Raw genomic sequence first — 25,367 nt, forward strand, 5'->3', positions numbered from 1 at the left:
ATTTAGATACTTAAGACTTTTTATTGAAATAAAATTTTACAGAGCTTATTTAGGTGTGCAGCTTAGTTTTTTACTGAAGTAAAAACGGGAAAAGAGAAAAAAAAAGTAACCACCACCCAGATAAAAATATAAAACATTTACCAGTACTTCAGAAGCTTCCCTCTGGCAAATGGTATACGCCTTTGCGTTAAATACTTAGATTCGAAAATGGACACTTTCACTTTCTTCTTGCGTGACTTTAGCAAGTTATGTAAATTCTTCGGGTCTCAGACGAGCCATATGTAAAGTGAGAATAATAGTACCTTGCAAAATCGTTCAATTAGAGGTCGTATAATGGAAACCATCCACTACTATGCCTGAATATAGCTGGTCTGCAATGAATGGTAATTATTTTCAGGCAAACGCGATAGGCGGTCGCCAACGCCAACTTCCTGCCTCTCCATCACTCACCATTTGAAATTTGCTCTCGCTCGAATTCCTCTACCCACCCCTCCCCGCTTTCTCGCCCCGCCCACTGCCGTAAAGTGCCCTCCGAGGGTGTCGTAAAATGCTTCTCCCCGCCCTCCATGTGGCGAAAACTCAATCACACTTGACGGCACAAGGTGGCTTAGCCGCAAGATGGCGGCGCTGGCGGAGGAGCAGACGGAGGTGGCGGTCAAGCTAGAGGCTGAGGGACCGCCGACGCTGCTATCTCCTCAGGCGGGGGACGCCGCTGGCGAGGGTGGCGGCGGCACCACCAACAACGGCCCCAATGGTGGCGGCGGGAACGCTGCGGCGGCGTCGTCAGCCGGCGGGGATGGTGGGACCCTCAAACCCTCGGTGGCTGTCTCTGCCGTTGCCCCGGCGGGGGCGGCCCCGGTGCCCGCCGCTGCTCCGGAGGCCGGCGCTCCCCACGACCGGCAGACGCTGCTGGCCGTGCTGCAGTTCCTGCGGCAGAGCAACCTTCGCGAGGCCGAAGAGGCGCTGCGCCGGGAGGCCCGGCTGCTGGAGGAGGCAGCGGCGGGCTGCAGTGCGCCGGGCGAGGCGGACGGCGCGGGCGCCGAGGCAGCCAGCGCGCTTCTCAGCCGGGTCACCGCCTCGGCTCCCGGCCCTGCGGCCCCCGAGCCTCCGGGCACCGGCGCTTCGGGAGCCGCCGCCGCCGTCTCGGGTTCAGCGACGTGTCCTGCGGCTCCGGGGAAAGGTGAGCCGCCGGGTGCGGGGACGGGGCGCCGGCGCGGAGGGGAGCTCGCCGGGCACGCCGAGGTTGGCGGGCCTGCACCTCTGCGGGCTTGTTTTGAATTTCCTGGGCCCGCCTCTAGGGCCGCACGCCCGCCCCTTTCTCTGGTGCGCCGGCTGCGCAGTCAAACCCTCTCTTCGGTGGAGCTGTCAGTTCCACCCAGAGGCTGAGGGCTGCTGAGCCGGGGACGGGTGGGAAGGAGGTGGGCGCCGGGAGCGGGGACCTGCAGGTGTTTGGTCCCTTTCCTCCTGTTTGGGCTCCTGAGCCTTGGGCAGGTCTGCACAGACACTGACAGTGTTCGTATAGTTCTGTACTAGCACACGTTAGGTACCATGCACAGTTAGGCTCTGTGCCTTAATTCTCACAGTTCCGCGGTAAAGATATGCATTATTGCTGCCTCAGAGATGAGTGAACAGACAGAAAAGCCGAGGGACTGGCTCCGGACTACACAGTCAGGGAGTCATGGAACAGTGTAGCCAGTGTTTCTTCAAACTACAGGTTAAGTACCACGAGTTTTAAGTCTTTTGGGGAATGCAGATTCAGACTGAGTGGATCTGGGGATCTGGATTTAAAAAAAAAATTTTTTTTAAATAAACGCTTCCAAGGGGTATTGCTGTATGGCAAAGTTTGAGAACCATTCGTTTAGGAATAGGCTTTGGACAGACTGGGCTCAGATTGTGCCTCTGCTGCTTTACTTGGGTGGTGTTGATATAGTTATTCTTCCTAAGGTTGAATGCCCCCCTCTATTAAGTGGGTGATTGGGAGGCTCAGCTATAATATATGTAAAATGACTGGCAATGAAAAGTTGATGCCTGGATATCCATTCCTGACACCTGAGGGCCACCCTTCCTTTCCCCAGCAACTGCTTTTACAAAGTTCTTGCAGTAAACCTCATATGCATGCAATATGAGGTCTCAAAAGTGATCCGGAGCCAATAACAGATGTTTGTTGAATTAAATTATCTATTGCAGAGCTGCTAGCCAAATTAATCTCTATTTGTGAGACTTAATCTTTGCAGCATTGCCAGAAATGAAGTATGAATGCATAGCATTGTAATCCATAAATAGAAATGTGCAAAAATATGAATGAGGGTAACTTTTTCTGAAGGCTAAATTTTGTGAATGAACTATCTGATGGGTGAATTATGTTGTTGGTCATTTTGTTACAATCTCCCATCTCTTCAGAAACTTGATCTATATTTTATTTATTTTAAAATATATTTTATTGACCTTTTACAGAGAGGAAGGGAGAGGGATAGAGAGAAACATTGATGAGAGAGAAACAGCAATCAGCTGCCTCCTGCACACCTCCCACTGGGGACGTGCCTGCAACCAAGGCACATGCCTCTGACCGGAATCGAACCTTGGACCCTTCAGTCTGCAGGCTGACATTCTATCCACTGAGCCAAACCGGTTAGGGCAATATAACAGTACTTTAATTGCAACTTAAAAATTTCCAAAAAACTCTAATTCAATTTACACATGTATCATTACTTGCTATTGCTATTCTAAATAATTAAGAGCTATTATGCAAATGGTCCTCCTGCCCACACACAGTCATGCATATAGGCTCAGACAGTCAACATTGGAAAGAGAAGAATGGGGACCAGCCAGGCTGCTGCCTGCCCTGCGGTCCCTGACACCTGCAGCTGTGGCTACGGCCCAGGCAAAGCCACCTGCCCATGGTCCTCTGCAGATGTGGCTGCAGCCAGCCTGGGCAAGGCCGGCCTGAGTCCTGGAGGAAGGAAAATCCTGGGTCCCCGTGAGAGGTGAGGTAGAGGCGGTTAGGGGCGATCAAGCCAATAGGGGAGCAGTTAGGGGCAATCAGGCAGCAGGCAGGTGAGTGGTTAGGAGCCAGCAGTCCCGGATTGCTAGAGGCAGTTGGATATCCCCTGAGGGGTCCCGGGTTGGAGAGGTTCAGGCTGGGCTGAGGGACCTCCTTCAACTGTAAACGAATTTCGTGCACCAGGCCTCTAGCATTATAAGTAAATACTCATGTTTTCTGCCTTGAAGTGGTGGTTCTGAAAATTGTTTAGGTATATCTTTTGGGAATATAAATAAGGCATGTCCTTCCCACCCTTAAAATGCTTACAGGAATGAGAGATGTACACATATGAAGCTATCACAGGATAGGATGTTACAAAGAAAGTTATAGAGTACTAAAGATTTTGTTTTGGTACACTCTCCTAGGACCACACCCATGTCTTTCCCTTTCCCCTTCCTCTCTTCTCCCCCCACAGGCATGCATCTCCTAAATTCTCCTAAGGGCCCTCATGAGACTTGAAACCAGGGGAGCAGTGGGCAGTGGCAGCTCATCCAGGGCTAACCCCCTGAACCTGTCCCCAAGGCCCCCTTTTCTCTCACTCTTCAGTGAGCCAAAGAAGCCTGGCCTAGGCTCTCTCCTGTTTCTTCTGTCGTAAGCCCTTCCTTCACTGTCCCCAGCTTTAATAAATGTATTCTCAAAATAAAGAAAAGAAAAGAAAAGAAAATTTTGTTTTAAGATATGAACAAGCTGAAGGATTTTTGGGTAAGTGACTGAAACAAAGTAAAAATCCCATTAAAAGATTATGTGATTGTGTTGTGGGGAAAGAGTTTGAGAGGAGAGAGACAAACATTAGTCAACCTCTGGATCTTAGCCAAATAGTCCTAGTCATTTGGTATATATTAGGTTATTTTCTTGAAAGCTGTTTTTTGTGTTCTTTTTAAACAGTTGGAAGTGTAGCTGTGGAAGACCAGCCAGATGTCAGTGCTGTGCTGTCAGCTTACAACCAACAAGGAGACCCCACAATGTATGAAGAATACTATAGTGGACTGAAACACTTCATCGAGTGTTCCTTGGACTGCCATCGGGCAGAGTTATCCCAACTCTTTTATCCTCTGTTTGTGCACATGTACTTGGAACTAGTCTACAATCAACATGAGAATGAAGCAAAATCATTCTTTGAGAAGTATGTGATTTTTAATATATCTTATACATACTGTGTGTGTCTGTGTGTAATATACATACTCATCTGTGACTACATACTGGTAAATGTTAGATTGTAATTCAAAAAGTACTTTATGAAGGAGAGGTACCTGGTGTTATGACAACCTAAAATAGGGGGTTTTGATCTAGTTAGAAAGTCATGGAAGGCTCCCAGAGGAAGTGATGCTCCCAGAGGTACGATTGAAGATTGGCTAGGAGTTAACCAGATGAAGGGAAGGGAAAAGCACGTTGAAAGCTAAGCCCTGTGGCAGTGGATATCATCGTAGTTTCACAGATGAAAGGAGGGCAGTGTGGCTAGAGAGGAGTATGGAGTGGTGAGCGGTACAACATGAAACTGGACGGTTGGTTACGGGCTGGAATAGGCAGGTTCTTGGGCCAGGTTGAAGATCTTCGTTTATTCTAAGAGCAGAAGGGGATTGTATTGTATAGAAGTTGATTTGTCTGAGATTCACTGAAAAGTTAAACATTATGGCATAAATAAAATATGCCAAGAGAACAGGAAGCTATGTTAGGATTAGATTAGATGGAGAGTGACTGAAAACCCAAACAAAATAGAGGCTTAAATATGATAAAAGCTTATTTCTTTCTCTTAAGAAGTTAGGCAGTCCAGGGCTGGCATGGAGTCCTTGATTAGCAAGGATCCGGGCATTCTCAAGTCTTGGTGCTATACTATCCCTGTCATGCAGCTTCCACCTGTGGCACAAGATGGTTCTAAGCAATCTCATTTCTTCCCTTTTTTTTAATGTCATTAGTTTGACAGTCACACCTATCTACGAGAGGTAGGAAATGTGCTTGCTCTTTACCTAGGTGTCGCTATGCTTAGTCCACGTGTTCTATTCAGGAGTTCTATTGTGGAGGGAAAAAGAAAAATGGATATTTGGAGACAGTGAGGCATCTCTGCTAAAGAAGTCATTAAGGATCATATATCATTAGATTTGCATTTTGAAAGACCTTTATGCATTGGGGAAAACAGGTGGTGGGGCACAGAGTATCTATAGATTGACCAGTTTTGGAGGTTGTTGTAGTGTTTTTCAACTGGAAAAATGTGTGGAGGTGTTTTGGGTGGTCAAATGACTAAGGGGGAGGAGCAGGTGACTTAGGGATACCAAATGTTCTCACATGTGCAGGTAGTCCCACTTAGCAGAGAATTGTTCTGTCGCAAGTGCCACTAGCACACTTGTGGAGAAACACTGGGCTAGGGTATAGTAGTATTGGTGAAAGGGACATATTGGTGAGGCACTTGGTGATGCGTTGGATATGGAGGTGAAGGAGATGAAGGTATTATTGATAGCCCCTAGGTTTCTGGCTTCCCCAGCCTAAGATAGGCGTTCCCTTCACTGAAATAGAGAATACCCTGCAAGAGTTTGTCAGGTTGTGGAAAAGTCTTGAGTTCAGATTTGACTATGCCTTGATGACTTTTTAAGAGACTTTAAGTTGAGGAGTGGATGGTATATAAGCCTTTAGAGCTTAGAGGAGAGGTATGACTAGAGTCATAAATTGGAATTTGTGTAATATTGATGGGTATGGATGAGATTGTCTGGGAGAGGTATGAAATAAGTCAGTGAGAGGGCTAGGTCTGAGCCTTGAGGATCTCTGACATTGGGAGTAGAAGAGCTATAAAAGAAGCAGAAGAGATGGTCAAGGAGAAGAAATAAAAGGAGAGGCCAGAAAAGTAGGAAGAAAACCAAGAGAGTGTTGAGTTATAGAAACCAAAGAAAAGAAGTGTTTAAGAAAGGCGGTGATATGAGAATCCTGCAGCCTGACTGAAATCTTCTAAAGGTTTTCATTTAGAAAAAGAAAAGAAAAAAGAAAAAAAGAGGCAATGCTCAAAAGTTTGAATGAGAGCTATTTAGTACAAGCAGTAGAACTTCAAACCAGGACTTGTTAGATAACACAGATAGTGGTAATAGAGAAATAATAAAACTCAGGACTCTTAGCTTCTATGCCATTATATTCTTTCATTATTCCACGATGCTAGTAGAAGACATAAAGCAACTGTTCATAGTTCAGTTTTTTTGGGAAAAACAATTACGTAAGGCTGATGGTGATAGGACTTCTACCCTAAGCTCATTTTTCTTACAGTATTGTCATCGATAAACCTCTTCCTTTCTCATGGTAAAGCAATCTCACATAGGAAGCTGGAATATCAGGGTACTCCCTGACTCCTTGTTACAACAATCTCAGTCCTTCCCTGGATCCATTGCTCAGATGAGGTTATGAACAGTGACTGATACAAGTACTAAGAGGCTGAGATTTCTAATTTCTTTCAAATCTTAGAACCCTTAGTTCATGTCTTGATGAGTCATAATAGGGTAACACAGGTAACAGTTTAGGAATCTTGAATATGTGCCTGTCAGAGCTAGGGTCATGATACCTTATGTTTAGTCATTGTTTTCTAAATGTGTTTGCATTGCTTGCTGCTTAATGAATGCCAAATATATGTTCTTTAATTTTACTTTATTAGGAAAATTAAGATTTATATAAAAAATACATTTAAATTTACTAATTATTACCAAGCCTATAAGCTTTATTTAATTGCCTTTATTTAATTGAGTAAATGGAAGTGCTCATTCTTTGACATTTTTTGTTCTTTAGTCATATTATTAAAATATACTGATGTTTAACAAATATGTCTTATATTAAGAATATAAGGAAACATTAAAAATGGTGGGTTTTATGAGAAAGCCATTCATCGATTATTGTTGAGAGGCTGGATGATAGGTACATTGAATTCATTATATTATAATTTCTACTTCTGTATATGTTTGAAATTTTTCATAAAGAAATTTTTTAAAGTGGGTTTTTAAGAGAACATAAAATTTAATAAAATTTAGTAAAGCAAAGATTCTAACATTTTTAAATGTCTACCAATGGTGGCATTCAGAAGAGACTTATCTACCAATGGTGGATATCTTATCTTTCATTCACTTGTTATTTATTTCAAATTTTCTTAAAATGTTTACAGTATGATACATTTCATTGGAGAGTTAAATTAGTAATTTTTAGGATGAATTCAGAAACTGAAATGTAATTTTGAAATAAGTCACTTCTGATCCTACAGCTTAGTCCAGGATTATCCAGACACGTTGAATATATTCTGGTATGTTTATAATATAAGGGGGAGAGGCAGAGCCCTTAATGATTACATTGAAAAATGACTTTTTAAAATCACTGAAACAGGTTCCATGGAGATCAGGAATGTTATTACCAAGATGACCTACGAGTATTATCTAGTCTTACCAAAAAGGAACACATGAAAGGGAATGAGACCATGTTGGATTTTCGAACAAGTAAATTTGTTCTGCGTATTTCCCGTGACTCGTACCAACTCTTGAAGAGGCATCTTCAGGAGAAACAGAACAATCAGATATGGAACATAGTTCAGGAGCACCTCTACATTGACATCTTTGATGGGATGCCGCGTAGTAAGCAGCAGATAGATGCGATGGTGGGAAGTTTGGCAGGAGAGGCTAAACGAGAGGCAAACAAATCAAAGGTATGGGAATAAACATAAGAACTGTATAATACGGATTATGAAAAATTGTAGCATTTCCATCTACACATTTTTCTTACAGCTAGTTTGGGATTTATGTTACACTGTATACAAAGTTTTGTGAGAAATGGGGAATGGTTGCATTTAACAGAACCCTGACTGGAGAGGCTGAAACAATTGAGGGTTTTTCTCTCACATGAATTGATATTACAGAGGAAAGCCCTCCTGGGCTGGCATGAGGGACCTCGGCTCCTGGTTTCTGCTTCACCATCTTTAAAATGTAACTCTCTTCTTTGTGCTCACAGATGGCTATTGGAGCTTCAGCCTGGTAGTTGCATTGCAAGAAGGCAGAGGGGGAGGACAAAGGCATAATCCTGCTGAATCTCTCTCTTTTTTTATCAGGAAAATAATATTTTTTTTCTAAAACTCTACCCTGCATATTTGTGTGCATATTTGTTGGCCAGAATGACATTATATGGCCATTCCTAGCTGCATGGGAGCCCAGGAACAGAAATCATTTAACTGATCGTATTGCTGCTCCAACAAAATCAGGGTTCTGTTAGTAAGGAAGAAGTTTGGGGAACTGGCTATTGGGTTGATAAGTACAGAATCTGCTTCAGGGTATAAATTACTATGTTTGTAGTTGTGAGTCATCCTGTCAAGATATGAAAAGGATGTATTAATGAACAAAAAAATGATTTAAAAAATGTTGGCTCTTTTGTTTAGGTATTTTTTGGTTTATTAAAAGAGCCAGAAATTGAAGTGCCTTTGGATGATGAGGATGAAGAAGGAGAAAATGAAGAAGGAAAACCTAAAAAGAAGAAGCCTAAAAAAGATAGTATTGGATCCAAAAGCAAAAAACAGGATCCCAATGCTCCACCTCAAAACAGGTGAGGAAGAGACCTCAGGAACACGTGTGAAAGTATCAGTTGATGTGCTTCACAGGGTTCTGGTTTCTTAATAGAGTAATTTTCAGTCTGTTTTTCTTTCATAGAATCCCGCTTCCCGAGTTGAAAGATTCAGATAAGTTAGATAAGATAATGAATATGAAAGAAACCACCAAACGGGTGCGCCTTGGGCCAGACTGTTTACCTTCCATTTGTTTCTATACATTCCTCAATGCTTACCAGGTTGGTAAAAATAATAGGGCAATTTCTTCCTGGAAAATCATGTAAAAATGGTAATACACTATTAAATGAAATGCATTCATTAAAATGGAGTTTTATTTAAATTCTTGATATAAATACAGTTTAAAGTCACCTATTAAGAAAGGAGAGTTGGCCCTGACTGGTTTGGCTCAGTGGATAGAGCATCGGCCTGTGGACTGAGGGATCCCAGGTTCAATTCCGGTCAAGGACATGTACCTTGGTTGCGGGCGCATCCCCAGTAGGGGATGTGCAGGAGGCAGCTGATAGATGTTTCTCGCTCATCGATGTTTCTAACTCTCTATCCTTCTCCCTTCCTCTCTGTAAAAAATTAATAATATATATATATTTTTTTTAAAAAAAGGAGAGTTGGACATTGCTAGGAATAGATAGAAGGCAATGTTTAAAAGAACTTCAGCAACTTGTAGATATGAGAATCCTGCGAACATGTGCCCCTGGCCTCACTGATCAGAATTCTTCTGCTCACCTTTTAGGAAGAGGGAACTAGTTCATCTCTATTGCGTTTGATTTTAAGTACTTATGTAAACTTAGTATTTTTTATTAAGAATTTCATATAGAGATTCTTTATAGTAGGCTGCTGAGGATATATTTAGTAAAGTGCAAAAATGACTAATATTGCTTCATATCATACACCAAATTTGGAGGGCAAAAAGGGGTGAAATGATGCATGCTCTAAAAGTAAGTGATTTCAAACACTTGGTTTCATATGAAAATGAAATATCAAATGATCTTTTATATGACACAAATCGCTATTATTATTTTTTAAAGATTTTAAAATTGATTTTTAGGGAGAGAAACATCAATGTGAGAATGAAACGTTTACCGCTGCCTTCTGCAGTCCCCTTACTGGGGATTGAGCCGGAAACCTGGGCAGAAGCCTGAACAGGAATCAAAATAGTAACCTTTCAGTGTACAGGATGATGCACAACCAACTGCCACACTGGCCAGGGCAATAGCTATCACTATTTATTCTCTAAGATGTGATTGTAATTTTCTTCTCCCTAAAACAGTATTAATATAAAGCATTTTTTCCCCCTTGGCAGGGCCTTACTGCAGTGGATGTCACTGATGATTCTAGTTTGATTGCTGGAGGTTTTGCAGATTCAACTGTCCGAGTGTGGTCTGTGACTCCCAAAAAGCTTCGTAGTGTCAAACAAGCAGCAGGTAACTGAGATGACCTGTCAGGTTGTGAACTCTTCGTTAGTTTACACCAGCCTTGATTCCCATGGAATATATACCAGAGATTGTGATCTCAGCTGACTTTCACTTGATTTTACATAAACTCAAAAATGCTAACATCCCAAATAGTGATAAGTGCATTGGAGTGGCAATCAGGAGACTGGAGTACTAGACTGGTTTAATTTCTCTGGGCCTCAGTTTTTTCCTTTGTAGAATGAGGGGAATGTGCTAGAAAACTTAAGGTTAAAAATCCAACATTTTATGATTATTTGTGAATTAAAAAACAACAACAGGCCGAAACTGGTTTGCTCAGTGGATAGAGCGTCGGTCTGCGGACTGAAGGGTCCCGGGTTCGGTTCTGGTCAGGGGCATGTGCATTGGTTGCGGGCACGTCCCCAGTGGGGTGTGTGCGGGGGGCAGGTGGTCGATGTTTCTCTCTCATCGATGTTTCTAGCTCTCTGTCCTCCTTTCCTCTGTAAAAAAATCTATAAAATATATATATATATTTTAAAAACAAAACAAAAAACAGGACTTCCATTTTAAAAGTTTCTTCCTTGCTATCCTATTAAACAAGGTAATACATTTTTAATAATTTTTCCATAGTTTTCATTTTTGAGAGACATTGTGATATAGTGGATAACTTGTTTCAGTCCTAGGTCCAACATTGAGTAGTATCTAGCTGTGTGCACTCTGGCAAATTATTAACTGTTCTGAACTTCAGTTTCCTCTGCTATACACTGGAATAGTATCACCTAATTTAGAGGCATTTGCACAGTGGGAGGTACGCCAGAAGAACTGTTCAAATGTTCTTCTTCTGAACTGTGAAGTAATTGCCTTAAAATGTTTTAATGTTCTTTTAAAAATCAGTATTTCTGGACCATTTCAGATCTTAGCCTCATAGACAAAGAATCAGATGATGTCTTAGAAAGAATCATGGATGAGAAAACAGCAAGTGAATTAAAGATTTTGTATGGTCACAGTGGGCCTGTCTATGGAGCCAGCTTCAGTCCAGATAGGTAAAGTATGAACAGTAAAAATTAAGTACTGCGTTATTATATTGAATTTGTATAAAAATTTACTGGAAACATTCAAATGTTAGGAAATTTTCTGTTAGAAAAATTTGCCTGTCAATCATTATCTTTTAGATTTTGCCATTTGCTAATTCATCTTGGTTGTAAAAGATAGCAACTTAATGTATACCCAAATTTATAGACTTCAGGGTTTGCTGGTTTTAAAAATTAGTTTTAGTTTAGTACAGTGGTCGGCAAACTCATTAGTCAATAGAGCCAAATATCAACAGTATAATGATTGAAATTTGAGAACCGAAAACTGACTTCTGTGAATGGGCCACAAACTGTATGTGCGTGCCTGCACATGGTATTTTTGTGGAAGAGCCACACTCAAGGGGCCAAAGAGCCACATGTGGCTTGCGAGCCGCAGTTTGCCGAACAATCATTTAGTATAATTCCTAGTTTGAATTGCTTCTTTGGGTTCCTACTTTGGGTTTGTGGCTAATGCTGCCTTCCATCATCTCTAAATTTACAAGATTCCTGAGATTAAAGGCTTATTAGCTATTAATTGAAGATTTATATCTTTATACAATCAAAAAGACTAAGGGAATACTGAAAAGAAAATTTGTAACCCATAAATCGGTATTTGCTTATTTTTCATGATCTGACATTCCGTAGAAATGGGGGAAGGGTATATTGTATTCATACCATCTGTATCTTACTTGGATAGATATTAGCTTTTAATCCACCAAGATTTTCATCTTTATGAGCCTTGAGAATGAGGTTTTTGTCGTTTGATAGGGTTTAGCCGGGTGATACATTCTTACTTGAGGGAAACTTGATTTCAGCAAAAACCATAATACTTGGAATAATTCATCTTTTGTATTTATACCTAAAAAAGGTAGATTATTACTCACATGCCTACAGTGTTTTTGTATTTGCCTTTGTGTGTGTCAAAAGAATATTCCTTTTAAATTCTTTTAAAACTCATACAGGATAGGAAAATAGCATTTACATTTTAAAATAAAAACTGAGTTTAAAAAAAAAAATATCTCATTCCGTAGGTGCTCAGATGTAGAATATCACAGCTAACATTAGTTTGTTTAGTACTTTCTACTTAGATCTACTGTGTATAAATCAGAAGATGCAATATGTCAGCATATATAATAATAGAGGCCCAGTGCATGAAATCCATGCACAGGTTGGGTCCCTAGGCCTGGCTGATCGATGATCAGGGCTGAATGGGGCCTTCTGGCTGCCATCTGGGGCCTTCCTTTGTTCTGCACCACCCTCTGGTGGTCAGCACACATCATAGAGAGCAATAGAACTTCCAGTTGAACTCCTGTGGGGATACTTTGCATATTAGCCTTTTATATATATAAATATAGATACAGATATTAAAATGTACAGAAACTGGGCAGGTAACTAAGTTTTTCTGGGAATCAAATATATTCTCTTCTCTCAGGAACTACCTGCTTTCCTCTTCAGAAGATGGAACTGTTAGATTGTGGAGTCTTCAAACATTTACTTGCTTAGTGGGATATAAAGGACACAACTATCCAGTTTGGGACACACAGTTTTCTCCATATGGATATTATTTTGTATCAGGGGGCCATGACCGAGTAGCTCGGTAAGTACATTATGGTCTTATAACTGCGTTTATTCAAGAACAGAATGGTTTCTTGTTGGGAATTAAAAACTCCAGCCAAACTCACTTTCACTTCTATTATTCAGGATCAACTTTTTTTTTTTTTTAATTAATTTCAGAGAGGAAAGGAGAGGGAGAGAGAGAGAAACATCAAGGATGAGAGAGAATTATGGATCAGCTGCCTCCTGCACACCCCACCCAGGATTCAGCCCGCATGTGCCCTGACCGGGAATTGAACCCTGACCTCCTGGTTCCTAGGTTGATACTCAACCACCACACCACACCAGTGGGCCAGGATCAACTTTTTGAGAATGTCAGCATTTATAGCTCCTTACTTGAAAATGAATTTTGGGAAGAGTATTAGTATGTCTATAATTATATCTATATGAAGAGTTTTAAGTCCTTTTTCTTCCTTAAGTTAGCTTATTTACACACTTTCCCTGCCTCTCATCAGCTGTTTACAATCTTTTTTTTAGGTGTGTTATTTTTTAAATATATTTTTTCATTTTCTCTTTTTTTAAAATTAACTCTTGAACCTTGTCTTTCACTACTACTATAGCACTCATTTCCCTGTCATCTGAAAAGTTCAGGATGAAGTAGCTCAGGTTAGAAACTATGTGGTGGCTAAAACTTTCCTATAGATTAGACTAGGGTTGGAGGGGATAGAAGGGTGGAGAGGGAGCAGGAAGAGGAGAGCTCAAGAATTATATTTGTACCAGGTCAACTTCATGTTTCTTACGAATGCTATTTAGTCTCAAATCATTCCTTCTTTCCTTCAGGTGAGAGGGACTCATTTGGAACTAACATTTCACATGGGTATTTATTTTGGATAATTGTGGCATTTTGTAGTTAACTACTAATTATCTTTTGCTTTTAATAAATTTTTAAAAAGGCTCTGGGCCACAGACCACTATCAGCCTTTAAGGATATTTGCTGGCCATCTTGCTGATGTAAATTGTACCAGATTCCACCCAAATTCTAATTATGTTGCTACGGGCTCTGCAGACAGAACTGTGCGGCTCTGGGATGTCTTGAATGGAAACTGTGTAAGGATCTTCACTGGACACAAGGTATTTTTACCTCATTATTCCAGCACACAAGGCTTGAGAAAAATATTTAAAAACCCAGTGACACATATATTCTAGATACTACTCATACCACTACACTAGAAATTCTAATTTTGATTCTTCCCATGAACTTCTTTTCTAGGGACCAATTCATTCCTTGACATTTTCTCCCAATGGGAGATTCCTGGCTACAGGAGCAACAGATGGCAGAGTACTCCTTTGGGATATTGGACATGGTTTGATGGTTGGAGAATTAAAAGGCCACACCGATACAGTCTGTTCTCTTAGGTTTAGTAGAGATGGTGAAATTTTGGCATCAGGTAAATGACTAGACATGGCTTTGTGGTAAAGGGTAAATGGAGTGTTAACAGAAAACAGTGAGTGTTGACTATTGCAAAATTAAGTCCTGCTGTTTTAGGCTTTGCTTCTCCTTAGCTATGATTCCAGAGTATTGCTCTATCTGTATATTGACCTCTCACATTAAACTACTGCTTGAAATGCTCTTTTAGAAGGAATAGAGTTGTTAATCAGGTTTAGATTTTCCACCAGAAATATACATAAAGTGTACTTGGGAAAATGTCAGAAGCTAAATATGGTAGATGTCACAATGATTTCCTTTTACTTTTCCTTAGGTTCAATGGATAATACAGTCCGGTTATGGGATGCTGTCAAAGCATTTGAAGATTTAGAGACTGATGACTTTACTACAGCCACTGGGCATATAACTTTACCTGAGAATTCACAGGAATTACTGTTGGGAACATATATGACCAAATCAACACCAGTTGTACATCTCCATTTTACTCGAAGGAACTTGGTTCTAGCTGCAGGAGCTTATAGTCCGCAATAGTCGGTATTAAAGACCTTTGGAAGCTACTGTTTGAAAAAGGGAGACTAAAAGCAAATACCTCAGTGATTAATATTTAAGCTACAAAGAATGTTTTGTCTATATGGATCTGGAAGTATGCTGCTTGGAAAATCTGAACAGAAGAGTCCCACGTTTCTATAGCAACTGCATTTCACTAATTTCCGTTAGTTGAATAAGAGGTATTATGTTTGTGGAGGGGACATTTATGGTGCTTTGGAATGTGTGGAAACTATGCATTTTCTGTTCAAACGCTATCTTAATTTATTATGTTTAGAAAAACTCCCAATTGATTTCAACAATTCATCCTGCTTCAAGATTCAAATTGAGTAATATAATACCATCTTGAATTTTAGCTGAAGAATCCTATGAGCATGTTGTTTCTGCTGTAAAAATGTAGTTACTGTATGGCACTCAAGTACTATGTTAAATGATCTAACTTTTTTTTTGCGTAGCCTATGACTAGTGGAATGTATGTAACTGGGTAGGGTGAACTATACAATTCATTTCTAAGATGAAGTACAGCTACCCACTGACATCTGAATTTACACCTGTTAGATGCTGAGTGTACCCACTCTAGAAATTGGGTGAAGAAATTTAGCTTCCATGTTCTACTTAAGCTAAAATGGCTATACACAACCTTGTACACTTGAAGTCAGACAGACATTTCAGTTGCTTACCTCCAGTACTGAGCCTTGCTTTGGGAAACTAAAATTCAGACCAAGTCACTGCCAGATTTTGCCTTTTTTGCATTTTGTACAGTTTTTATATTTTTGATATCTTGTAAATAAAGACAACCAGCTTTTCCAGGTTCATAATTTATTGTACAAATTGAGTATCACATGATGAGTTGACATTAGCTTCTCCAGGCATGGGAAATTAATAGATGAGGTACAGTTTATAATCCTATAAATAAAGCAAAAATAGTTTAGACATGATCATGTTCAATTCTACTTTTAAGACATTCAGCAAATTATCAGTATGGGACTATCCATGAACCCCTTGAAATTGATTGCAAATTGACATCAAATTCTCAAAGGAGTCTAACTCCCAAAATTAAGGTTTATCTAAGCTTAATACAATTTAACCAAACACTCCACTTTTAACAAAAGAGCTGCCAACTATTCAGTATGATCCTAAAAGTATGATATTGGCAAAAGTCAAGTATATAAAGTAACATTTTAAACAGTAGAAAACAGGTATGTTATCTATTATGTATCTGTTATTTAATATCTGAGACAACTTCTCCATATGTATAATGGGGCTACAACTACCCTCTCAGAACTAGGAGGTACCTAATCTGGAAAATTGAGTAAAATACTACATTTGCATTCTGGGATATTCAGTCTCCTAAGGATTGGAAAAGCTCTTAAGAGCAGAAGGAATCGGTGGGAAGCTACATTGGATAAAGATCTGTATTTTGGTTTTTTGAACTTTTACTACCAATACAAATATTTGTTCACTCAAGCATAGAAATGGGAGTTGGGAGCAAATGAAGTCTAAGGGGATTTAAGGAAAAGATAGAACTGTTTATATAAAAACTTGAAACCAATCACATCAAAATTACAATGAAACTACAGAACAACCATCTGAAAACCAGCTAAATGAAAGTCTTACAACTAAAGAATTAAGAGCAGTTCCTCTTTTTCTTAATCCTCACTTGATATTTTTTCCACTGATTTTTAGAGAGTGGAGGGGAGGAGTAGAGAGAAACATCAATGTGAGAGAGACAGACAGATATTGGTTGCTTTTCCCATGTGCCCCAATGAGGCCCTGAGATGGAGCCTACAACCAAGGTACATGCCCTTGACCAGAATCAAACCTGCCACCCTATAGTCCACCAGCCAAGCTCAAACCATTGAACGAACAGGGTAGGGCAAGCAGTTGTTCTTAAAGGGCCTCCCAATGGATTTACTCTGACTCCTTTCCTCGGAACTCCAGTACTATCATAGCAGCTTGAAAGATGCCAGGGACAAAAAGAGAGGAAATGAATTGTTGGGATCAAGTTGAGAGAGGGGAGGCAACTTTCAGATGAAAGTGCTGGCAGAGGCCATTGTTCCTTTTCTGAGCACTCCCCCAACCAAGTCAGCAGACGGGACCAAATCCGAGTCTCCGTCAACCTGGTTCACATTGTTTGCCTTGCCCTAGTGATTCCCCAAGACCTGCCCTACCCAACTACAAGGCCCGCCAAAACCGCTTCCAGGGTCTTGTCTTTTTTTTTTTTTTTTTTTACAGAGAGGAAGAGAGAGGGATAGAGATAAACATCGATGAGAGAGAATCATCGATCAGCTGCCTCTTGCACACCCCCTATTGGGGATGCGCCTGCAACCAAGGTACATGCCCTTGACCAGAATCGAATCCGGGACTATTGAGTCCGCAGACCGATACTCTATCCATTGAGCCAAACTGGTTTCGGCATCTTCCAGGGTCTTTTCCCTATGAATGGCATGTATTAGCTCAGTGATCAGCAAACTCATTAGTCAACAGAGCCAAATATCAACAGTACAATTGAAATTTCTTTTGAGAGCTGAAAACAGACTTCTGCGCTTGGGCCATGAAGTTTCCGAACTGTATGTGCGCACCCACACGTGGTATTTTGTGGAAGAGCCACACTCAAGGGACCAAAGAGCTGCATGTGGCTCGAGAGAGAGAGTTTGCTGACCACTGTCTTAGCTCATGTTTCAAACTTTGCTAAAAAATCTCAAATGAGCAGTATTTGTCCTCAGTGTGCCCTATACCTCTCTCTAAGTGGCCCCAAGCCCGGCACTAGTATTAGACAGCCCTGGTTTGCAGGTTGGTCTCACCTGGGCGCCTCTAAGACCAACACAAATAGCCATTTACAGACTGTTTTGCAACTCATGCCAGGTGAGCCCCTGGCAAGAAACAGGTGGCAGTCAGAACACAGGCAGTGACTGACCTTGGCCTGCAACTCTCTGAAGACCCCAGACTTAGCACATTCAATGGACAGCTTCAGACCATGATAAAACACCACGCAACCACTTCCACAAGCAACACACTCAAGAGGCAGATTCAGGCCTATTTGTTTTGATTCAGTGGATAGAGCATTGGCCTGAAAGGTCCCAGGTTCGATTCTGGTCAAGGGCACATGCGGGCTCAATACCCAATAGGGAGCATGCAGGAGGCAGCTGGTCAATGATTCTCTCTCACCATTGATGTTTCTCTCCCCTCCCTCTTAAGTCAATAAAAATATATTTAAAAAAAGAAAGAAAAAAGAGGCAGACTCAGTGGGAACTAGAACCCCACTGAAGTAAGTCCTGCTCTGTGGGGCGGGTCCCAGCATAGCTGATCCTCCATGGTGGTTGGTAGTTGCAGCCAGTCCTTGCAGACGATTGGGCTGCAGGGTCCCTCCCATTGATGTGCCAACAGCAATGAAGGCTCAACTACAACAGGAAGGTGTACACAGTCCACATGGGGGTGCACCTGGAGTGCCCAGCTTGGGTGATCGGAGAGATTGTGCCACCTAGCACATAAGGCTTCTCTATGAAACAGCTCTACCTAATTCACAGAAATACAAAGAAGCTGCCAATATCAGAAGACGAATGTGTTTCAAATGAGAGAAAAGAACAAAACTCCAGAAAAATAAACAAAATGGAGACAAGCAATCTATTAGGTGCAGAGTTCAAAATACTGGTTATAACAATGTTCAATGAACTTAGCACTCCAACAGCATTAAAAAAGGGCATGGAAACCTTTAAAAAGAACCAGTCAGAGCCTGGCTGGCATGGCTCAGTGGTTGAGTGTCACCTATGAACCAGGAGGTCATGGTTCAATTCCCAGTCAGGGCACATGCTGGGGTTGTGAGCTTGATCCCCATTGTGGGGCATGCAGGAGGCAGCTGATCAATGATTTTCTCTCACCATTGATGTTTCTATCTCTGTCTTCCTCTCTTTTCTTCTCTGAAGTCAATAAAAAATATATTTTAAAAAAGTACCAGTCAGAAATGAAGGATAAATTAACTGAAATGAGTAATTTACAAGTAGTTCCAGTAGAGCAGATGAAGTCAAGAATTAAATCAGTGATTTGGAATATAAGGAAGCAAAAAGCATGCAATCAGAACAGCAAAAATAAAGTATAATCCAAAAAAATGACATTATAAGGAACTTCTGGGACAACTTCAAATGTATCAGAATTCACATCATTGGGGTGCCACAGGAAGAAAGAGAACAAGAGATATTGAAAACCTATTAGAAAAAATAATGACAGAAAACTTCCTTAACCTGGTGAAGGAAATACATATACAAGACCAGGAAGTGCAGAGAGTCCTAAACAAGATGAACCCAAAAAAGCCCATACCAATACACACAGAATTAAAATACAAAAGGTTAAAGACAGAGAGAGAATCTTAAAAGTAGCAAGAGAAAAGTAGTTACCTACAAAGGAGCTCAACTGATTTCTCAAAAGAAACTTTGCAGGTTGAAAGGGATTGGCAAGAAATATTCAGCCCTAGCCAGTTTGGCTCAGTGGATAGAGCATCAGCGTGCGGACCAAAGGGTCCCAGATTCGAACCAGGTCAAGGGCATGTACCTTGGTTGCAGGCTCCTAGGGCTCTGGCCCTGGTTGGAGGCAACCAATCGATGTGTTTCTCTAACATCGATGTTTCTCTCTGTCTTTCCCTCTCTCTTCCATTCTCCCTAAAAATCAATGGAAAAATATCCTTGGGTGAGGAGTAACAATAACAACAACAAAAAACCCACACACACACAAAAAAAAAAAACGCCCAAAAATAAAACAAAACGAAATATTCAAATTGATGAAAAGCAAGAACCTACAACCAAGATTACTCTACCTAGCAAAATTATCATTCAGAATTAAAGGACATATAAAGATCTTTCCAGCAAGAAAAAGCTCAAGTAGTTCCTCACCACCAAACCAGAATCAGTTAAAGAGTTCTCTGTAAAAAATTTTAAAGATAAAAAATATGAACAATAAAATGACAATAAATACATATCAATGACTGAATCTAAAAAATCAAAATAAAAAAGAATAGAAACAGACTCATAGATATGAAAAACATTTTGATGTTTGCTAGATGGGAAGGGGATGAAAAAGGTAAAGGGATTAGAGGTACAAACTGGTTGCTACAGAATAAATCTCGAGGATGCAGAGTACTGCATAGAATAGTATATTCTAATCAATATATATAGTGTCATATAGGTATGAGATTCCTAGGATGTTCACTTAATAAGTTATATAATGTCTAAACCCTGTGGTGTATGCCTGAAACTAATATAATATTATATACATCAACTTTAATTGAAAAATAAAAAATGATTTAAAGGACACCTTGAAACTAGCACACTAGCAAAAAAACCAAAAAAAAAAACAAACCAAAAAAAAAACAAACAAAAAAAACACACCATATATTTACAACTGATTTAAAAGGCTGGTTAATAATTATTACATAATGAGTTTATATGAGAGAAATAAGGTCTTCACAAAAGTCCCAATTTTTAAATGAGTAAAGCACATGAAAAAGAACGTTAAGAAAAATACATATGGTAAGCAAATACAAAAAAAAATGCACAGCTTCATAAAAAAAAAAAAAGATTATTTTTACTCATCAAATTAACAAAAAACCCAAACTGGTATTATTCAGCTTTGGCTGGGGCAAGAGAGACAACCCTTACAAAGCAGGGTGCCCCAGAACTCTTTGGGAAACAAACTTCAGCCTCAGAAACAATCATAGATATAGACTTCATGCTCAAAAGTATTGATTTTAATGTTCTTTATATTAAAACAAAATCTAACAGCAGACACATTTCCTCTATAAAATAAATCATATACCCACAGCACTTATGCACCAAATTATAAAGAACATACCTGTTATAAGACATTTATAAACTTACCCTCCTTCAATCTGTAGTCATAGCCAATGGAAACCAAATAAAATAGACAAAAAAGAGCTAAACCAAAATGGCAACTAAAATTGTCAGGGTAATGGGATATGAGTAATATTTTTCTCTATTTTTTTTCTTGTATGTAATAAATCTTGCATCACGACAATGATTTACTCTTATAGCCAGGGAAAAATACTGTAACACTAAAACGACTAAGTTATAAACTTTTAAATGTCAACTCCTTACTTTTCATGTTGCTTTCACAGCTGGAGTTTTCTTGGACCGTAACTTGAAGTACATAACCAGCAAAGCAATGCTTCCATATGTGGCTATTACACACTGAAAAAGAATGAAGAAGTAAAGAGGATATACTGTCACACTTATATAATTCTAAAATTTAAGGGCGTAAAGGTAGCTTTAATACTTACATTCATTCTACCTGTGATAGTGTAAGAGTTGAAATATTTTTTGATACCAGTGAACTGGAATTGGGCATCAGCTTCTGGACCTGCCATGATTTCAATCTTTAAAAACAAAAAAGAAAGAAAAAAGGCAACAATAGATTAGTTTGGATTCAATTTTAAAAACACATTTTTTTTTTAGTTTAAAAATCTGAAAACTCACTGTATATAAATATCGAAATTTTTATGTATGTCTTGCCCAACATAGCATTAGCAAAGATGGTGAAAAAAGCCTTGCTAGTAAGAGAAACCTTTGGAAGGAGAACTTTACTTTGGTTGCTTTTACACAACATTCCAGAATATATGTCAAATCACTGGGCATAGGAAAAGAACAGTCTCTAAGCCTACTGCAATATTGCTTGATGTTTTCCATTCTGGCTCTATCTATACCATGGTACAATGTAGTTGGAATTAATCAGGTTTTTAAAAATTAATCTGTTTTAAAATTAGTCAAAAGTTAGACCTTGTGAAACTTTTCAGTTTCTCAGAAGGGTAACCACCAACTAAACAGCTCAACTTGGAACCCATCCTTTACAATTTTTCTTATAATTTAAGAAATCATTTACTAAATGGAGTTGATACATAGTAGCTGATGGTGGTAGGAAAGCTGGGATCCTTATTCCTTACACCAAAACAGATAAAAGATTTAAATGTAAATAGTGAAAGCCAGGCCCTGGCCAGGTGGCTAGTTAGCTGGAGCATCGGTATGGTCCTGTAAAACAAAGGCTGTGGGTTTGGTTCCAGGTTGGGATGCATAAGGGAGGCAACTGGTCGATCACTACCCCCCTCAATCTTTCCTCCCTCTCTAAAATCAATAAATATATCCTTGGGTGAGGATTAAAAAAAAAAGGGGGGGGGGGGAGAGGGGAAACAAAAATAATCCTGTTAGAAAACATGGGCAATTTATTTTTAATTGATTTTTTTACAGAGAGGAAGAGAGAAGGATAGAGAGTTAGAAACATCGATGAGAGAGAATCATCGATCAGCTGCCTCTTGCACACTCCCTACTGGGGATGTGCCCGCAACCAACGTACATGCCCTTGACCTGAATCGAACCCGGGACCTTTCAATCCGCAGGCCAACGCTCTATCCACTGAGCCAAACCGGTTTTGGCATGGGCAAATATTTTAATCATCTTAGGTCAAGGAAATAAAAAGAACAGCCCTAGCCAGTTTGGCTCAGTGGATAGAGCAGTCAGCCTGTGGACTGAAGGGTCCTGGGTTCGATTCTGGTCAAAGGCACATGCCCGGTTTCGGGCTTGGTCCCCAACGGAGGGGGTGTAGGAGGCAGCCAATCAATGTTTCCCTCTCATCATTGATGTTTCTTTTTCTATCTCCCTCTTTCTCCATCTCTCTTCCTCTCTGATATCAATAAAAATACATTAAAAAAGAAAAAGAACAAAAGGGCAAAACATAAAAAGAGTAATCAACCTTAAGATCAAAGAAATGTAAAATGAAACCATATTTAGCAGACTAGCAAAGATAAAATTATGATAATAAGCAGTAATAAGACTGTTGGGAAATAAACATTTTCTTTGTTACCTAGAGTGTAAACTGGTACAACTTCCTAAAGTGCATTTTTGCAATACCTATTATAAAAATAGTATACCCGTTTGTCTAGCTGGTTCATTTGTTCTCCAGGAATTTACATTACTGGGAAACTTGTTAGAAAAGCAAATTGTCAGGCCTTACATCTCAAGCCTATTGAATCAGAAATTCTGGGGCCCAGCAATCCATTTTAATAAGCCTTATAGGTGTTTCTGATGTATGTTAAAGTTTGAAAAAAACTGCAGTATCAGGAAACAATGGAAAAAAATAAAAGCAAACTTTTAGAGGAGTTGTATCTATGGCACCCACGTATTTTACAAATACACCTATTTCTCTTATAATAAAAGCAGCAAAGGCACATTCAAAGGTCACCAGAACAACACTTGAAAGTTCGTATGTATGACCACCTATCTACCACGACCGACGCCACGCCGAGTCGATTGGCAACATAGACGAGCCGGTCGAGGTCCGGTCGAGATTGGTAGGCAGTGGCAGTGATACAGCTGACTCTCGATGAAATGGAAGAGGGAGACATCTGAGGAAGTCATTGCTATGGAAACTGGCACGCTTGTTTACCATTTAAAGGCCTTCAGAGGCATTCTCGTGCACAGAATTGGCAATGAAAATTTTGGACAAATGACCTTAATTTTGAATTATTTCAAGAACATTCTTGGAGTCCTAGCCCCTTTGGCTCAGTGGATAGAGTGTCAGCCCTCAAGACGGAAGGGTCCTGGATTCGATTCCAGTCAAGGGCATGTACCTTGGTTGCAGGCTTGATCCCTGGCCCTTGATGGGGTGTGTGGGGAGGCAACCAATGGGTGTGTCTCACATTGATGTTTCTCTCTCTCTCTCCCTCCACCTCCCTTCCACTCTCTCTAAAAAAACCAAAGAGAAAATATCCCAAGGTGAGAATTAACAACAAAATAAAAAAGATAAAAATAAAAAAGAACATTCTTGGAGCAATGAACGTTCCAGCACAAGTAGAAACATCTCCATTAAAAGAAACCTTTATGGTGAAGCTTTTATATTGCTTCATTTTACTAAACTTGTTAAAAGCATAATTCCTCCCCACCCCCACTACATTTACCTTATATGTATATATATTTTAAATTCAAGCAGGTTTCCAGGAGAAACCCTACTAAAAACAAGGACTTAACTTTGTCAAATTATTAACTGATAATCCCCACTACCTGTGCCTAACGAAAGATTTTAGGAGGCCCTGACTAGTTTGGCTCAGTGGATAGAGCGTCGGCCTCCAGACTGAAGGGTCCCAGGTTTGATTCCGGTCAAGGGCAACTATCTTGGTTGAGGGCACATCCCCAGTGAGGTGTGTGCAAGAGGCAGCTGATCTATGTTTCTCTCTCATCTATGTTTCTAACTCTCTATCCCTCTTCCTTTCTCTCTGTAAAAAATCAATAAAATATATATTTTTAAAAAAAGATTTTAGGAGGATGTAGTGTGCAACTGTAACAATTTAAGGTGCTTTAAAAAATCCATCTACATAGTATGGGACAAAGTCTGACGTTTGTGATCGTCCACAGAGGACTAATTCCGATTGGACAGCATGATATAGGGACTGCAATTTGGTCTTGGTTTTAAAGACTCGAGAGGCTAAGATGGAGCAGAGAGTGGAAAATGGGATGTTGCTGGCGAGATAAATAATGGGAGCAAAGCCTGGAAACACTGCAGTCTTCAGCAAACTGCTGGTTCCTTTTGGGCAAAGGTCAGAAACCTTCGTGGAATGATAACTGGACTGAAATTCGCTTTCCTTCCGAGTAATACTTACGTTTGGAAAGACTTATTAACGAAGGAGACAATTACCTAAGAATAATGGTACTATTTGTTAAACGGCAGTCTGTGGGGAAGGTCTAAGCAACAGAGTCTTCCTCTTTGTTTGTAATTAACTGGGGAACAGAGCTATCAAGTATAATCAATCCTTCCACGCCTCTCTCGCTTCACCTGTAAAATGAGCATTTCGGGAGAGGCCCACGGTGATTGATGAACTGCCCTAGCTACTTTCTGTTTTTCCATCCTCATATCTTCCTCTCTGCCTGGACCCCTACCTACCTGGGATGGTGAGATCACGAAGCAAAGCAGGGCGAGAGCCGCTCACGTACCAGAACCTGCCTCCCGCACTTCCAGGATTTACAGTGCCCGGTCCGGCCGCCTCCTGGGAAAGGCCTTCCCGCTGGAGGAGCATCCGGGAGTCTGACTCTAACCCCGGAGAGCGGCCAGGGCCGGGCCCCGCGCGCTCAGCCGCTCGCTCTGACAAAGGCGGAGATCTGGCTGGCAGGCCTCCTTAGCACAGCTCGGCGGACACCAGAATGCCCACAGGAAAAGGAATTAATTCGGCCAGCGGTGGGGTCAGAAGCTCAAGTTCTCAGCCAACAGTACGTCACCGTGTGACCTTGGGGGACTCCAGTCGCTGCGGGCCTCCTATTTCCCCACGGAAACGCGCAATCTAAGGGCCCTCGGGAGCTCTTGGGAGCGTCTCTTGGCCTCTCCCCGCGGCTGCCCGGCCAACATCGGACCCCTGGCACCGCCACGCCTCGTGATCTCAAATTCCTTTCCCATCCCCCTCTTCCCCCCACCGCTCTCGCCCCTCCAGGCGAAGACCTCGCCGGGTTCCCGGACTAGGAACGATCGGACCCCAGGCCGCCGCCAAGCCGAGGCGCGAGGTCCGAGCCCAGGCTCCTCTCCACACCTACCTCGCTCAAAAGCACGAACTCCGCAGGCTGTGTCCTTCAACGTACGAAGCTTCCCCCTGGGCCCCGCCGGAAGAAGTCCCCTCCCCCGCACCCGGGCCACGGGCCTCAGCGACGCCTCGATTGGCTACGGCTCCAAGTCCCGGTTTTCCGCTTCCGGTCTCTAA

The 25,367-nt window shown here is 40.9% G+C and overlaps 2 protein-coding genes across 5 annotated transcripts; one reads left to right on the forward strand and one right to left on the reverse strand.

Moving 5' to 3' along the window:
* On the forward strand, positions 1-17,862 carry TAF5 (TATA-box binding protein associated factor 5). 3 transcript variants are annotated; one of them, XM_084903841.1, is made up of 11 exons: positions 1-1,180; positions 3,926-4,163; positions 7,382-7,697; positions 8,421-8,584; positions 8,689-8,824; positions 9,904-10,024; positions 10,926-11,055; positions 12,515-12,679; positions 13,590-13,767; positions 13,907-14,084; positions 14,397-17,862. In XM_084903841.1, the coding sequence occupies exons 1-11, from the start codon at positions 619-621 to the stop codon at positions 14,612-14,614; spliced, it is 2,406 nt and encodes an 801-aa protein (XP_084759967.1). In that variant the 5' UTR covers positions 1-618; the 3' UTR covers positions 14,615-17,862. The 3 variants fall into 3 exon arrangements, with proteins under 3 accessions (XP_084759967.1, XP_084759966.1, XP_084759968.1); XM_084903840.1 differs by having other exon boundaries at positions 8,671-8,824; positions 14,397-15,447; XM_084903842.1 differs by having other exon boundaries at positions 8,671-8,824; positions 13,703-13,767; positions 14,397-15,447.
* ATP5MK (ATP synthase membrane subunit k) lies at positions 15,432-25,326 on the reverse strand. 2 transcript variants are annotated; one of them, XM_084903897.1, is made up of 4 exons: positions 25,204-25,326; positions 20,916-21,011; positions 20,734-20,826; positions 15,432-15,535 (listed from the first exon to the last, which is right to left on the reverse strand). In XM_084903897.1, exons 2-3 carry the CDS (start codon positions 21,000-21,002, stop codon positions 20,737-20,739), a joined length of 177 nt encoding a protein of 58 aa, XP_084760023.1. In that variant the 5' UTR covers positions 21,003-21,011; positions 25,204-25,326; the 3' UTR covers positions 15,432-15,535; positions 20,734-20,736. The 2 variants fall into 2 exon arrangements, with proteins under 2 accessions (XP_084760023.1, XP_084760024.1); XM_084903898.1 differs by lacking the exon at positions 25,204-25,326 and adding an exon at positions 24,613-24,801.
* Between the last annotated feature and the right edge of the window lie 41 nt (positions 25,327-25,367).

This window comes from Pipistrellus hanaki (assembly GCF_964339955.1).
Source record: "Pipistrellus hanaki genome assembly, chromosome: 14".
In the NCBI taxonomy this organism is placed as follows: domain Eukaryota; kingdom Metazoa; phylum Chordata; class Mammalia; order Chiroptera; family Vespertilionidae; genus Pipistrellus; species Pipistrellus hanaki.